Source organism: Simochromis diagramma, unplaced genomic scaffold (assembly GCF_900408965.1).
Source record: "Simochromis diagramma unplaced genomic scaffold, fSimDia1.1 OVJJ01000305.1, whole genome shotgun sequence".
Classification (NCBI taxonomy): domain Eukaryota; kingdom Metazoa; phylum Chordata; class Actinopteri; order Cichliformes; family Cichlidae; genus Simochromis; species Simochromis diagramma.
The window spans coordinates 1,956,652-1,971,377 of record NW_024387169.1 but is presented as its reverse complement, the minus strand read 5'-3'; the positions used below and the strand labels follow the sequence as shown (position 1 = coordinate 1,971,377).

The 14,726-nt window shown below is 44.6% G+C and overlaps 1 protein-coding gene across 2 annotated transcripts; it reads left to right on the top strand.

Moving 5' to 3' along the window:
* The first annotated feature begins 336 nt into the window (after nucleotides 1–336).
* On the top strand, nucleotides 337–13,884 carry si:ch211-195o20.7 (cytospin-A). 2 transcript variants are annotated; one of them, XM_040049006.1, is made up of 12 exons: nucleotides 337–1,101; nucleotides 1,655–1,788; nucleotides 3,614–4,210; nucleotides 4,450–4,502; nucleotides 9,406–9,947; nucleotides 10,202–10,298; nucleotides 10,414–10,477; nucleotides 11,109–11,169; nucleotides 11,336–11,432; nucleotides 12,465–12,581; nucleotides 12,663–12,722; nucleotides 12,812–13,884. In XM_040049006.1, the coding sequence occupies exons 2-12, from the start codon at nucleotides 1,749–1,751 to the stop codon at nucleotides 12,899–12,901; spliced, it is 1,818 nt and encodes a 605-aa protein (XP_039904940.1). In that variant the 5' UTR covers nucleotides 337–1,101; nucleotides 1,655–1,748; the 3' UTR covers nucleotides 12,902–13,884. The 2 variants fall into 2 exon arrangements, with proteins under 2 accessions (XP_039904940.1, XP_039904941.1); XM_040049007.1 differs by lacking the exon at nucleotides 337–1,101 and adding an exon at nucleotides 1,108–1,477.
* The last annotated feature ends 842 nt before the right edge of the window (nucleotides 13,885–14,726 follow it).

Genomic DNA, 14,726 nt, shown 5'->3' with positions numbered 1-14,726 from the left:
GGGGCTTTTAATGATTTCTTTAAATTATCCTTTTTCCACGGTGGAACGACTGTACAGCAACTTTCATGAGTTAAAAAAAAAAAAAAAAAAAACAAGTTGGAGTTTATTTGGGATTTTTTCTGATCCACAAAACCTCAAATATACAAGTACACCCCACTGATAATATTTGGTTAAATGCATCTTAGCAAGGTTGACACAGGTTAATTTAATTTGAAAAAAAAAAATTTATATATATATATATATATATATATATATTTCAAAATTTATAGATTCAAAGATTTGGCCATATGGGCGATTAGTTTAATTAGTAATCTCCTGTGTATGCCAGCTTTTAAATAAATATGTCCAGACCAGAGCTGCTGTGTCTACATATGTGATCTTTGAATTTTTTTGTCACTAATGTTTATGCGTAACTTTAGTTTTGCGTAACTGTGGTTTATTTCTTATTGTGTGCATGAGTTAGTCAGAATTAAACTATAAAAAATGACTGCATTAGTGCAAAAGCGTAACCAGGAAATAGTTTGAAACACTCAGAACTGAATCATCCCAGGACTCACCGGAGTTATGTGGGAGCTAAACTCTCACCGGGACCGCGTGAATAGTTGGAGAAATATTGGTATGTAAAGTCGGTTCACTGTTCAGCCCGGGACTGTGTGGCACAGCGGGTCAGTGGGTCATCCGCTCGAAGCAGTGAGCGGACAGAAACCAACACCTCCCAGAGGCGACAGCAACAGGTTTGTCCTTTCACAGCTTAACTGTGCCCTCCAGTGGACACGTCCGGTGGATATCGGAGACATTGGTCATCTGCGGTCAGAGTTCACTTCGACTCTTTCTGAGGACTAAAGCCACACGTCTTTGCTTCTTTATCGAGAAGCTCCCAGGAGTAAAATGTTGCTTAGACCTGACTTTGTCCAACAGCTGCTGCTTTTGCGTTTGTCCATCTGCCCTCGGCGCCTCTCCGTGAAGGAACAGCGGGGCAGTGCGCTTGGCTGAGCAGCGCTGGAGAAAGCGGGTCGTGGAGAAGAAGAAGAAGAAGAAGAAGAAGCAGAGTTTCCAAAACGCAGAACCGGACGATCTGGGATTGATTCTAATCTGTCCAAGGTTTGTACCCACTATTGTTGCCTTTTCACATTGAAGATGACTTTTGAGGGACTTTTTTCCACTCTCAGTGAAGAACTTATATCGAGTTTGTGGCTGAAAGTTTTTCTCGCGCGTCTGTGGCGCAAACCTGTGACTCTAGAAGAACGATGTTACGTCTTAGTGAACCTCACTGGTTTAACTGCCAGTTTAAACTCGTGGGTGCTTCTCGGTGACTCGGTTTGCAGTTTCTGTGGATCTGGGGCGCGTTTCTCGTCCTTTTCCACTCACCGAGCACTTACACCGACGTGCCAACAGCTTTCTGCCTCATGTGGCCACACTGTAGCGTCCTGCCTGTACGTCTGATCTCACTCTGGTGTTTCAGCCTCATTATGTAAAGGTACTGATTTTACTGTCATTCAAATGAGACTCCATGTAAACTTCCTCAGTCCGCCATCAGTGTGAGCGAGGTTGTGTTCACTGGATTATTTCTCAGCTGGATAAAAGTGCACGACTTCATCCTTTGCTGGATGTACTCTCTCTCTCTCTCACTGTGTGTGTGTGTGTGTGTGTGTAGGTCACCTCCTCTCTATCTCTTTGGTCTGGTCTGAGTGAAAGTGCAACAAGCACCTGCAGGGCCGCATCACTGGCCCCAACCCTATTACTGCAGAATGGGCAACTTTTCCACCAAGGACAGCCACGGACCCACAGGTAGGTCATCCTTCAAACACACACACACACACTTAATTTACTTTCTTTAAACCAGCTCTGGCGGAATCAGCTCCCTTGAACTTTCCATGCTGTGTCTGAAAGGTTTGGCAGTGCGCACAGATGGCTGTGTTGTGTTGGCCTCGTGTTTTGAATTGTGTTGAGAAATTTCCAGGAAATCGCAAACATCTGATTCATGAAGTACACGGAAGTCGGAAGCATGATACCAGAAAAGTGCACGTACTAGAATTCCCAAAAAGTGAAGGTGGATGAAGAGTAATCATGAAACTGAAGGCAGCAGAGAGAAGCAAGTGGAAAAGCTGTAGGTGTGTGAATGTGTGTGTGTCTGTGTGTGTGCTGAGTTGCAGCAGGAATCTTGGCAGCTCTCCTGTGTTGCTCAGTGAGTGGTCATTCTCCTCGCGTCCCCGTGTGATTCGTTCTGGCCCTGCCGGGCCAGCTGTGATGAATCGGCAGAATTCCCCAGCTCAGCACAAGGGCAGCGGATTAATCATAGGAAATCTAATGCCATCTGACACACACACACACACACACACACATCCACTCTCATTCAGTCAACTTGCCACCCATGCACATGGTTGGACGAGCGCATTAAGGTCTGGAATGAAGAAATAAAGAGAAGGGTTGGCTTGAGAGTCCTATTAGACAGTCCTGTCATTCTTTCTCGGTGACTTGGCCGTGCAGCAGGTGGTGCATAACTTTGCAAATGTTCAAGTGCTGATCTTACATCACTAAAGAAAAAACGAAGGAACAAAAAACATTCATTTTGTTCATAGTGAAGCTTTTGTCCAAACAAGAAAAATGAGCGGGGAAGAGAAGGAAACGCTGCCTACGGGTTCCCATAGCCTCTGGAGTTCTTAACGCTGGCGTGCTGTGACAGGCGGGGAATGCCAAAAAGTGGAACTCATCATGTGTCAAGTCTGAAAATGAATCGGTAACTGAGTGCTGCAAATACGTGGGAATTGTTTGTCCTGTGTCTGCATGTGTTCCTGAATCGGGAGCAGTGGTATGGATGAGCAGCGCTAGAGGAATGCTTGTATTACAGCATTCATCGTCAGGGGCACGGCCCGGGCATTGTGCTGGTCAGCGAAGGCCGTGTTGTTCAGTCAACTCGCTAGATGATGTTTTCAGTGTCAGCATGCCTGACTGCTGACGACTGACTGCTTTCTTACTTCGTTCTGTGTCGGCTTCAGTTGTTCAGTGTATTCCTTCAGTCTGTGTGACCGAGTCACAGATGGAGGCTGTTATTCTGTCACACATGTATGCGATGACTGCTCATGGTCAGAGTTTCAGATACGGAGGTCGTCGTATGTGCAAATACTCTCTAAGAGCTCTAAACTGCTGTAAACACCCAGTCTTGGACTTGCGTGATGTGAAGAGATCATGATGTGAGGACGTGTGCTCCACCCACCTGTTCTTCAAACCTTCTGTTCACAATCAGGAGCAAAGTGTCTTAAAGAAAGAGGAGTTAAAACTGCTTCTTTCAGATAGCGGGTGAGCTAAGCAGCTGCACCAAGGCTCAGTATAAGAAAAGTGGACTATTTTAAACAAAGTTATTTCAGTACGGTCCAAAAATAAAAGTCGGGCCTGGAAATGAGCACAAACTTTAAAGTCCTGCTCCACTCATGAAGTTAAAACCAGAGACCAGGATATGATATTATTTCAAGAATTGTTCTTAAATTGATGTCTTGTGTGGAAAACGTTGACAGAAATGATTATTCAGCTCAGTTTTTCCCCTTTTTCCCATATTTAGATGCAGTCTTCAAACACAATTTGCTTTTCTCATTTTCTCTCAAATCTGTTTTTCTAGGGGCTCAGGTGGACAGTTTTCACACTCCACCTACTACGCCACAGAACGACGGTGCTGTTTTCACAACCAGTGCTCCCCAGCTTCCATCTTCCCCTACGATCTCAGTTTCGTCTCTACCTCCAGTACCGGCGACCACTGGCAAGAAATCGCAGCATGGCACGCCAACTACTCCCAGCACTCGCAGTCCCCCTCCGGATTGGAAGCCTCGTCCGCCGGTCAGCGCAAACAGCTCCACGGTCAGCGCTGGAGTTAACCCAGTGAACAGCAAGCCAGCCGGTGCTGTGGCCGTGAGTGAGAAAGCTACTGTAGGGAGGAATGGTGGTCCTCCTACTTCTACACCCAGGATTCCTGTCACCCCAGAGAAGAGTGTGCCTGTCAGTCCTATAAAGAGCCCCTCGTCTCTGTCTAGTGCCTCACCTGTGGTGGGCAGCTCTTTGGGGCAAAACTGCAGAGAAAGGGACAGTGGTCTGAGTCAGTCTCTGCCGCAGTGTCAGGAACCGAAGGATGGCCAAAGCAAGGAACTGGAGAAGTTGCTGGAGGAGTGTAAGCTAGCTCTGGGAATCACTGCCAGTGAGGACGGGAGCACAAACACAGCAGGTGAGAGTGAAATCAGTCTTATTATTATAGTACTAGTATTTGAAATTTCAAAATATCCCCTCCCTAAATAAACACTGCAATAACACCCCCAGCAGGCTTGTTGTTTGAGTGCTACAACTCTGCAATTCAATGTGGGCCAAACGTTTGTCTGTTTTAAGAAGGGCAAGTCAATTTCCTTGACATTTTTTGTGTTTTATATGCATGTGATGCTGCCTGACATTTCTGTGACCTTCCCTCAGAGATACTGAAGCATCTGCTGACAGAAGTGAGGAGTCTGAAGAGTACATTAGAGGTGAGATGAGCTTGAAAGTTTTCTCCTCGGACACCGACCGTGCACTTAACTCTTCCCCCCCCCCAAAGAGACGTTATCCGGTCATTCTCTATAAACTAAAGTTTGCATATGAATATGGCAACATTTTGGAGTGAGGAGCTTTGGTACTGGATGCCTTCTAGTCGTAATGACCAGGTTCCAGTCCCCGTGAAGGATGCGTTTGCCTAAACCCCAATAAATTGACTTTTAAAAATTCTTGTATGATGACAGGAAGTCTTTGCTTTGATATACACCGGCTAGATTGTAAGCTGTGACCGTAAACGTTTCATCTGGGATCCCACTGCCAGTCTTGTGTAGTTTAAAGCCTCTTTTTTTCATCAAACTTCATCCTGTAATTAGTCCTGTGTTTTATATACACGACGCACCTTTGTTGCAGCATAACTGAACGAGTAAAGTACATGCATTTGTAAACAGGAAGTGATGTACAGGTCAGTGTAATATGACCTGTGAGCCGAGAGGTAACACTAACACATACTGTACCATCACAGCCCACACTTTGCTCCCCTTTAACAACAACAGAGTCTTCAAGTGGAGTCTGCTTCACCCCCTGGGGGCTGCAGCTGTGCTAATGAAGGTCTTCCTGTCCTTCCACAGGAGGAAAGTCGTTGAGATCATTTTCTGTCCAACAAGATAGTTTATCAAGGACGCTCGCCTTTGATATCAGAGGCAGCTGCACATGACTGTTGGTCCTTCTGATGAGACAACATGCGACTGTTGTCGGTGCTGTGTAAATAAAAATGAACTGAACTGAATGGCAAACACAAAAGGGTTAATAATAATGAAGAAGTGACTTTCAACCTGAAAGGTGGTGCCTATTCATGAGAGACTCTCCGGCTATGTTCGATATGGATAAAATCAAATTCTGCAGCACTTCTTTAGTTCATTTTCTCCTTCATTCTGCGATCTTAGGAGGACGGTGATATTCTTGAGTAATTTCCTGTCAGTTATTCGTTCCGATTCCTGACCCTCCCTTATGAGGATTGTAGCCAGAGGCTTCCAGCTTCCTCTAGATCTGCCACAGATTACGACAGCTGGACTATGACAGAACGGCGCCCCTCCCCGTCCCCATCGCCTTTTCTTCTGTTTCTTCTATCCTCCCCGTCCTCTCGTCTGCTCTTTTATTTTTCTCATGTATTTGAATTATTTTAATTGAACTGCGACTGACGCACGTCGTCCGTTTTTACCTTCCAGCTCGTCTAGTCCGCGCCTCCTCGATGTCAGCTCTGCCTATTTAATATTCAAACTGTCCAAACACTCCTTTCTTTACTATGTCTTTCTTCCACTTTCCCACATCCTTGTAAACGACCTAGAAATATAAGCCTCGCACGGTCCAGCTGAAGCTCAGAGGGACTGTGGTATAACGCAGCGAGAGGGCTCAGTGTTATGGAAATCATGGCAATCCAAACCCGTGTTTACATGAGCCCTCTGTAGGACGATATAAGCTAGCCGGAGCTCAGCTTTATGAACCCTCCCTGCCTGCTCTGCAGTGCCAAGATCCTTTGTGTGGAGAGCCGGAGAAGGGGAGTGCAGGGCGGAGGAGGGGGTTCACATTCGGCTGTTTCCAAGACAAAACTTGTTTTGTTTTGTGCTGTGGTGAGGTAGAAGGGCTGCAGCTTGCAGTGACCCACTGGCCATGTTTTGTGCGTGTGCACACGAAACAAAAGACTTACAAACACACGCACCAAGAATTCTTCAGAGGCCTCCCCCCTCCCGTCAGCCCCCAGCCGGGCCTGTTGACCGCTCCACCCCGAGCACAAGACTGAAATGAGCGATGGCTCTCCCTCTCTCTCTCTCTCATCTCTTCCTTCCTCTGGATGCCTTCAACCCCCCCCTCCTCTATTCTGCATTCACCATCCATCTTTTCGTCTGACCCCACCTTGCTTAAGCCGTTTCCTCTTCAGATCTGACCCCATTTTTGACCCCTTTTTTCTTGTAATTTAAGTAGCTGTTATTTTTCCAGTCACACTCAGACAGATAAGCCTCCCTGATGTGCTTTCTTCATCTGTCCTCAGCACTGCTTTTCCTAATGCTCCTTATCTGTCTCTGTCTACCCGGCAGCAATAATGTATTTTCCATTTCTTTGTAGTTAAACTGAATTCTAAAGAAAGCCACATGATTGCCCATTGTGCAATGAACTGCTAAGGATGTTATCAAATGTACCATCTGTTTGTGCTTATGAGCATGACAAGCTTTCAGTTTTTTTTAACCAGCAAAAATGAAAATACTCCAATCGTGGCTGTGTTGTGGGGGTGGATGGTCAGATTTGTGTTCCCAGCTGGAGTCGATCTCAAAGCATTTGGAATCAGTTCCAGGTGAACACTGGCTGAGATTTCCTGAAATGATCTCCAGGTTCTCTCTGTTCACTTTGCTCCTTGACAGTTTGCTGCAATGAAACAGGCCGTGCATTTGGAAGCCACGGATCACATGTAGACTGATGGAAGGATGGGAGAAGGCTTCCCGACTGCATTGGGAAGCTTTTCTTAAATATGCAACTCTCTTGTTAGGTTATGGTTGAGGTTTCTGGCCATTTTGCACTGCACATCTGGGAGGGAAACGTGTCTTAATAAATATATTTGAATTCACACAGCTTGTTGAAAGCTGGAGAGAACAGTAATCGCTGATTTGGGATGATTCCCCAAGTTAGAGTGGGCGTGGAGGTGAAGTAGGGACACATAGTAGTAAACACAGCACAAATCTTCAAGTGTGCTGAACTCTTTCCAGGAATTGTCAGGAAAGCAGATTTGCATCTAGAGCAGGGGTGGGCAATCTCAGTCCACGAGGGCCGGTGTCCCTGCAGGTTTTAGATGCGTCCTCGAACCAACACAGCTGATTTAAATGGCTAAATTAGCTCCTCAACATGTCCTGAAGTTCTCCAGAGGCCTGGTAACGAACTAATCATGTGATTCAGGTGTTTTGACCCAAGGTGAGATCTAAAACCTGCAGGGACACCGGCCCTCGTGGGCTGAGATTGCCCACCCCTGATCTAGAGTATAGACATGTGTATGTATGCCTGTACTACAACTGGTCCTGCAGCGGGGCATGAGGCCGGGTCCTGGGGGAGCGAGCGAGCGTTTGCGTTTTAGTCCTGACAGTCCACACCCTTATCTCAGTGTTAACGGAGGAGCACCCCTTCCTGTTTCCTTAAACAGACACGCTCCAGTTGGTGTCCACATCTAGATAACAAAGACTCTGCAAAGACAAGATTCTTTAAGTCCACGCGGGTGTTTTTAATAATCCTAAATATAGACTCTGAGAACTCCAAACAGGATTCACTATCCTGCTGATTTCCAAGGAGAGTGTGCTTCGGCTTACCCTGAGTATATGTATACGTGTTGGAGAATGAAACGGTGTGGTTTGATGTTGATGTGAAAGAACAGGGGAGGTGTGTGTCTGTGGGAGAGAGGAAAGCAACGTGATATGCATGTGTACGTGTGCGCGCATGCATCCAGAGTAATCAGGTCCAGCTGTGGTCTTGAGTCAGTGGTCAGATGAGGGAACGGCTTGGCTCAGACTCGCCTCCTCCTCCACATCTTCATCCATTCTTCATCTAATTACCACCCTTCCCAATCCCTCCACTCCTCCACACTCTCGCAGTTCCCCAGCTTACATTTCTCCACAGTCTGTGAACTCCCTTTCCTTAAATCTGTGTGTGATTCCACATCCCTTTGTTTTTCTTTTATGATGTTGGTCGCTTAACATTTTTTAATAGTCTGGTATCGTTTACCTCTTGGCTTCATTGGCTCCGAGTGCCTGTTTTGATGTCTGGGGGTAGTGTTTGTGCATGTCTGCTGCTGCAGGACTATAAGAATGAAAGCTGGAAGCGTTTTTTTACATCACAAAGATATGAAACTGAATCAGAGTTGGGATTTAGTTTTCCCATGTCAAAAAAAACAAACTGTTTTTGGATCACAGCCACACCGATGGTGTCGCAGAAGGCAGTTTCACAATGTAATCTTTGGTCCGGCTCCCAAAACGTTGCTTACATTTGCTTTGTTTTTCTGTTTGTGTCGGAGCTTGTTCGGCTTCGAGTCGTTTTTTTCCCTCCAAGAATGATTTTTAAAAACGAGCAGACCACTTTTTGTTCTCATGATCGAGTTTTGCCTCATTTGAGTTGGCTTGCCAGCTCCACTCCCCCCCTCGGCTTGCTGAGGCCTGCTGCTCGCTTCAGCCTAACTTGTCGTCTAATGAGGGCCAAATGGATATTTGATAGTTTATTTGATTGCAGTCATTCTGCGGAAAGCTGAGCTGTTTCATTTTGTCTGTCTAAATAACTTAAAGCCAACTTTAATCATCTGGATTCTTTATGGCATTATTGTGAAAATAATTTTGATTGCGCGGATGATCCGTTACATTTTTATTATATTTCTCTCAGTCCTGATCAAAAGTTTAAGGCCACTTGAAATATGGCAAAAAAAAACATATTTTGCATGGTTGGATCTTAACAAGATTCCAAGTCAAGCTTCAACATAAAACAAGAAGAAATGGGAGTGAGACAAAACATTTTTTTGAGCATGTAATTTATTGAAACTAAAACAGGCTGTTTTACAGCTGCTCAAAGGTTTAGGGCTACGTGCCTTTAAAGGGCCAAATCTGTGCAAAAATGTGGATTTATTGTCATTTTCTGTCATGACATTCTGATGGCAAAGGCAAAAAATCTTTCCCTTAACCTCCCCCCTGTGGTTTGAACTTTTGATCGGGACTGTATGACAGATTATTTACAAAACTTATAGCCGTCCAATCAGCTTCTGCTGCACTTGTGCTTAGCTTACCAGTCAGCTGTGCTAGCGTATGCCCACACAGAACATGGTTGCTGTTTCTTAAATTAGTTGGACAAACTGAGATTTTCCCTCTGTTTGCTTTCCAGTCAGAGCGTGGCGAATGGCTGCAGTTCCAGGGTGACCTGCAGGTGGCAGTGGCGGTGGCAGATCGCCTGAGGGCTGAGGCAGAAGAGGAGTTGACGGCGCTCCGAACAGCCCACAAAGACATTGAGAGGGAGCTGTCTGCTGCCCAGCAGAGACAGAAAGAGGCTGATGTGCAGCTGGTTACTCTGAGGGAAGAGTTGAAGGAGAGCAGGCAAAAACTGGCTAATCTCACCAAGGTCCAGGGCAAAAGTGAAGCCCAGGAACCTTGTCATGAACCTGAGAAGCCAAATGGAGAATCTAACAAGTCGGAGAGCAAGGAAGAAAGCCACAGAGGCAGGGAGAGGGCGGTGTATAGGTTAGGAAGAGAAGGGCTGGAAAGTCAGAGTCAGAACAAGGTGGTGAAGAATGTCGCTGATGAAGAGGCGAAAACAGACTGCAAAGATGTGACTAAGCGCTACCTGAGAAATGTGACCAATGAGGACAGGAACAGAGAGGGGGTGCGATCCAGTGAAACACGCAGGATGGTGACTACAGAGAGGTCAAGGTGAGAAAACTGTTCGAGCCTAAGCGTAGGTCTGTGGAACTGGACAGAGATTTGAAAACGAAACCTCTCTGCTCCACATCATCTCTGCTAACAATCACCAAACTTGGTCAGGACTGCGGCTGTGCTTTCTCTATAACGTACTGCATTAAGTCGACCACTTGAAAAGAATTTAAACAGTCCAATCTACAAGTGGAGCATGAAGCAGCTGTGTCAGGAGAGTTGATTTGGTTTGTTTTATCCATTCTTTGCTGCAGAAGCCTGTCCAGATTACCCAGCTCCTCAGAATCCAACACCATGCTGAACGGGACCTCCCAGCCCAGTTCTGCTGCAACAGCTGCTGCTGCAAACAAGGTGAGACTCATACACAGGAAGTGGCTTCATTAGGGTCTGCTTGTTAATGAAGACATGCATACTGTACACACACACAGCTATACCTAATTAGATACTTTTTTTTTTTCTTTAAAAGAACTTGTTGCAATTAAGAGGTCGAAATCTGGACTGGCAGGACGGCAGGTCGAGCAGTGACGCAGGTGAGCCCACCCACGCCTCATACTACTAAGGAACAATGTTTTTAACCATAGTCTCCATGTAGACGATGGGATTCAACCTCATTTTGTTAATTCATTCATAATTTTTAGAGCCGAAAGTGACCATATTTAGATTATTTAGCCCTTACATGGTTATGAGCAAAGGCTGGAGGCCAAAAGCTTTTTGTGTCGTACTGTAAACATGTTTAGTTTCTGATGTAAATTTGAGCGTCTTAGAGATCTGAGAGCGAGCCTGAAGTAGTGACTAGTTGTTTTGGTTGTCGAGGTTTGGTTTGGGAAAATAAAGGCGGCGCTGATGTGCTGCATAGTGTTGTGGTACAAACTAATGACATGAAAGTACAGCCCTGTTGTTGTTTCTTTTCAGCTGATATCTCTTCCACACAATATATTTATGTGTAAGTCATAGCTGTTCTTTCTTCATATTCTAATTATGGCTTTAGGTCGTTTTAAAAGGTTTTAAATTACTTTTAAATACACACATTTACAAAAAGAGCCTTTAACCGTGTAGATGTTTGTGTTAAGTTAAAATGTGTTGTGCTGTGACTAAGCCTTCCAGCACTGGATGCTCATAGCTTGCTGGTGTGTAACGCAGGGTTGTTTCTTGTCTGTGCAGGAAAATGTGAGGAGTCTTTAAACAAGTACAATTCAGCCCTCACCGAGTTGCCGCCCACCAAGTGAGTCCACAGCGACGCTCTGTGAACAGTCACATCCTTTATAAATCGAACGACTTGTTTGGACTGAAGCAAAATAGATCGTGAAGCTTAAGTAGAGGAAACGCTTCTCGTGCGACGTCCAGTTTGCTCTACTGTAACTGACTCGAGCGTGCGTGCACGTTTTCAGGTCTCAGGATGGATTCAACCTGCTGCTGCGTCGCCATGGAGGCTCAAAGAGAAACTCGCTGCTCCGCTGGTGTCAGAGTCGAACCCAAGGCTACAAGGTGACCCTCAAGATGCTTTTATATGTAGTTCAGTTTACAGGTGTGTGTGTGGGTTCGTGGTCATAATCTCTAAATCTCCACCACGTATTCCAAACTCTGATAACAGAAACCTGGAAGGCTGCACCTGTGCTCCCACTCCACAAAGACGGGGACCCGAGTGATTTAAATTATTACTGCCCGTCTTAAATTGTCCTCCCCTTGCTAAAATATTAGAGCTCCAGCTGACAATGGTTCTGGAATCAACTTTTACCCTCAGGATTAAATCATGTGACAGATCAACAGCTCCATTGAGTGTTTCCAGTAATATAACGGAAACTCTCGGTAACCATTAGTATTGAACCTGTCAAAAGCATCTGATCTTGTCATTTTAGTAGGAAAAGTGTTTTTAGATCTTTCTGGTAGAACTACAGAGGTGTCACGTAACCTCTGCTCGCTGTTTGCAGAGGTGTTCCACAGGGGTCCATCCTTGGGCCCTTTGAATTCACTCTGTATACAAACAATATTATATCTGCCCCTCATAAAAGGTTTGTATACATTCACTAGTCAAAAGATCATTGTAATAATTCATAATTTGTGCACACTTAAATATGGTGATATTATTGATATGCATCTTTCTTCATCTGCCTTGAAGTCTCTTGATTCTGTGGTTATGAGAAAAGTGAATGGCTCGCCTTAGGTGAGAGACGAGAGCTGAACTGTATGTTTATCTACAGCTTACTAACTTCTGACTACAGTTAAATACATGTTTACAGTATCAGGTCACATACACGTTAACATTAGCTGGCCCTTTTATTCACACTGAACTTGAAAAACCAATTTAAATAAGGGACGAGCTGCCAAAACCTATGAGACTACACTCTCTGGTTTCAGACATTTTGCTTTTCTTATAATAATCTGTGAACATGTGTAATGTGTCTGAGCTTTTGCACATTTGTTTATAGACCTGTTTAAATAAAGGACTTAATAACAGTGGTAGTTTAACACTGAAGTAATGAACATAATAGATTTTTGTATCCTCTCCTCTTCATGCAGAACATTGACATCACCAACTTCAGCAGCAGCTGGGCCGACGGCCTGGCGTTCTGTGCCGTCTACCACACCTACCTCCCCTCACATATCCCTTACAGCACCCTCAGCCCCGAGAACAAGGTAGTGCCGGTTTCTGTGTGACTGATGGGACGAAGCGACTCGTTTGTGTTAAACTTATCGATTTTACTTCCTTCGTTGTAGAAAGAGAATCTCAGTCTAGCGTTCAAAACAGGAGAGAGCATTGGGATTGCGCAGTCTCTGGTAAGACTTTGTTTTAACCAATTTCCCATTTTACACACACACGAAACAGATTTTTGTTTGTTGTGCTCATAAATGTGTCTCTTTAACAGACAGTGGAGGAGATGCTGAGGGCGGGCGGTCCTGACTGGCAGCGGGTTCTGAGCTACGTGGAGAGCATGTACCGCCACTTTGAGATGTAACTTCTGGAGGTACTGTCAAACGGCCCCGCCGCAGACGACACTTCAGAAACGCTGTCAAAGAAGCATAGTTCATCATAATTGTTCCCTGAATACTACTTTTGCTGGGTGATTAAAAGCTACAGATTGTAACTGAAATAGACTCAGAAACAGCTGTCACAAAAGCCTGTAACCAAAGGATGTAAGCAGAGATGGGTGTGAGCTGCGTGCACTCGTTTCTGTTCAGACAATAAAACGGACATGCAAAAGTCACATTTTAGCTGTTAAAGTGGATATTATCGTGACCGCCTTGTGTAAATTCCGGTTATGTGGAACCTTTTTAGCATCTTTCTGTTAAAGTGTGTACACGAGTTGCTGTAAATGTCTCCACACTGGTACTTTACAGTCAGAAAGTACTGTATTAGGTCTTCCATGAAATCTATAATCTTTGGCTTTTATATGTGATGCTTTGCAAAGATTCCACATGTGTTTGGACATTTGAGCACTGTGTAAATACGCACTTTTGTCAGCACTTTGTTGATGTCAGAATGTAATGTGCAGTAGTTTTGTAAAGGCTGTGTGGGCATTTAGCTGCAAGGCCTCAGTCCAGGCAGAAACATGTCTGATGATTTATCTTAGATAAAGTTTCAGTTTTTTAGTAAAAGTTGGCGTTTCCTCACATAAAACACATGTAATCAAAATTTCAAAGCGCTTCCGTGATGCTAACGAGAGAGCCGGTGCTGTTAAGTTGCTCAGGGATGTGTGTTAAAGAAGCGACACAGCTAAAGCAAATACAAGCCTCCACAAGACTGCACATCCGGTTTCAACATCATCTCTCATCACACCTGCATCCTCGCTGATGCGCATCTGGTATTTTTACGACATGTTGGAAACTGTTGACAAAGTTGTACGTGCCAAAATGAATCAAGTGCTCCTTACATTGTAAGATATGTTTGTATTTAACTAGTGTGAAGAATTATACCAAAGAAATAAACAGTTTATTTGGATGAAGTGGCGCCGTGAGTCTTGTTTACTAACCCCACTGTTAGGATTGAAAAGAACAGACACGAAAATCCATTTATGGGCTTTTGGCTCAACATTCTCATCTCTTCTGTTTTGAACTGGGAGGAGCTCATGTTTGAAATTGGCTTACCGGTAACCTTGGCTTTACTGCCACCTGCTGGTGAATATAAGCTTATGCATGCTTCTGTTTGCCTGCATCATGCTGCTATTCCTCAGTAAAAAATTTTAATTGCCACTTAGTGGCTACAGCACGGTCAGTGTTGCACCCATCATGTCAACTCATAATCACCGCGATGCTATTTTTACCTCGTTTTCTTTGTCCAACCTGTATTTATGTCTATAAACTTCTAAACAAGCAATTATAAAGACAAAACTCAATGTTTGAAAGCGCCTGAGATAAGCGGAGAGGGAGGGTTTCAGACAACTGTCGGATCAGTCTCATCACTTCCTCCAGAGACGCAACACCCACTGCCAGCCTGTCGTCCTTTGTTGTCACGAGATAATTAAAATGTCAGGCCTGTTTATTACATAGCTGAATTGTGCTAATATGGCTTTGTATTCAATTAGTAGCCCACAGAGTCCTGTAATGTAGCAAAATATTTCCTAAAACAATAGAGATTTGATTGGTGGTCTCCGTTTTCAAATAATATGGTCGTTTTGTGTCTAATACACATGCAGTTTTCTGTTCCTTGTGACATTTAAGATGATCTCTCCTTGTTATGGATACAATAACACCTCGGCTTTGGAAGTGGATTGGAATTGTCTCCACGGACAAATGATGCTGGTCTCTCCCCAGGCAAAGGTGTCGAGTGTGTGAACACCCCCC

Bases quoted from the DNA above. Each gene is read 5' to 3' on its own strand.
- si:ch211-195o20.7 (XM_040049006.1), top strand. From the start codon at position 1,749: ATGGGCAACTTTTCCACCAAGGACAGCCACGGACCCACAG. The intron at 4,503-9,405 runs GTGAGATGAGCT...TTTGCTTTCCAG, and splicing joins GTCTGAAGAGTACATTAGAG to TCAGAGCGTGGCGAATGGCT. The intron at 11,170-11,335 runs GTGAGTCCACAG...GCACGTTTTCAG, and splicing joins ACCGAGTTGCCGCCCACCAA to GTCTCAGGATGGATTCAACC.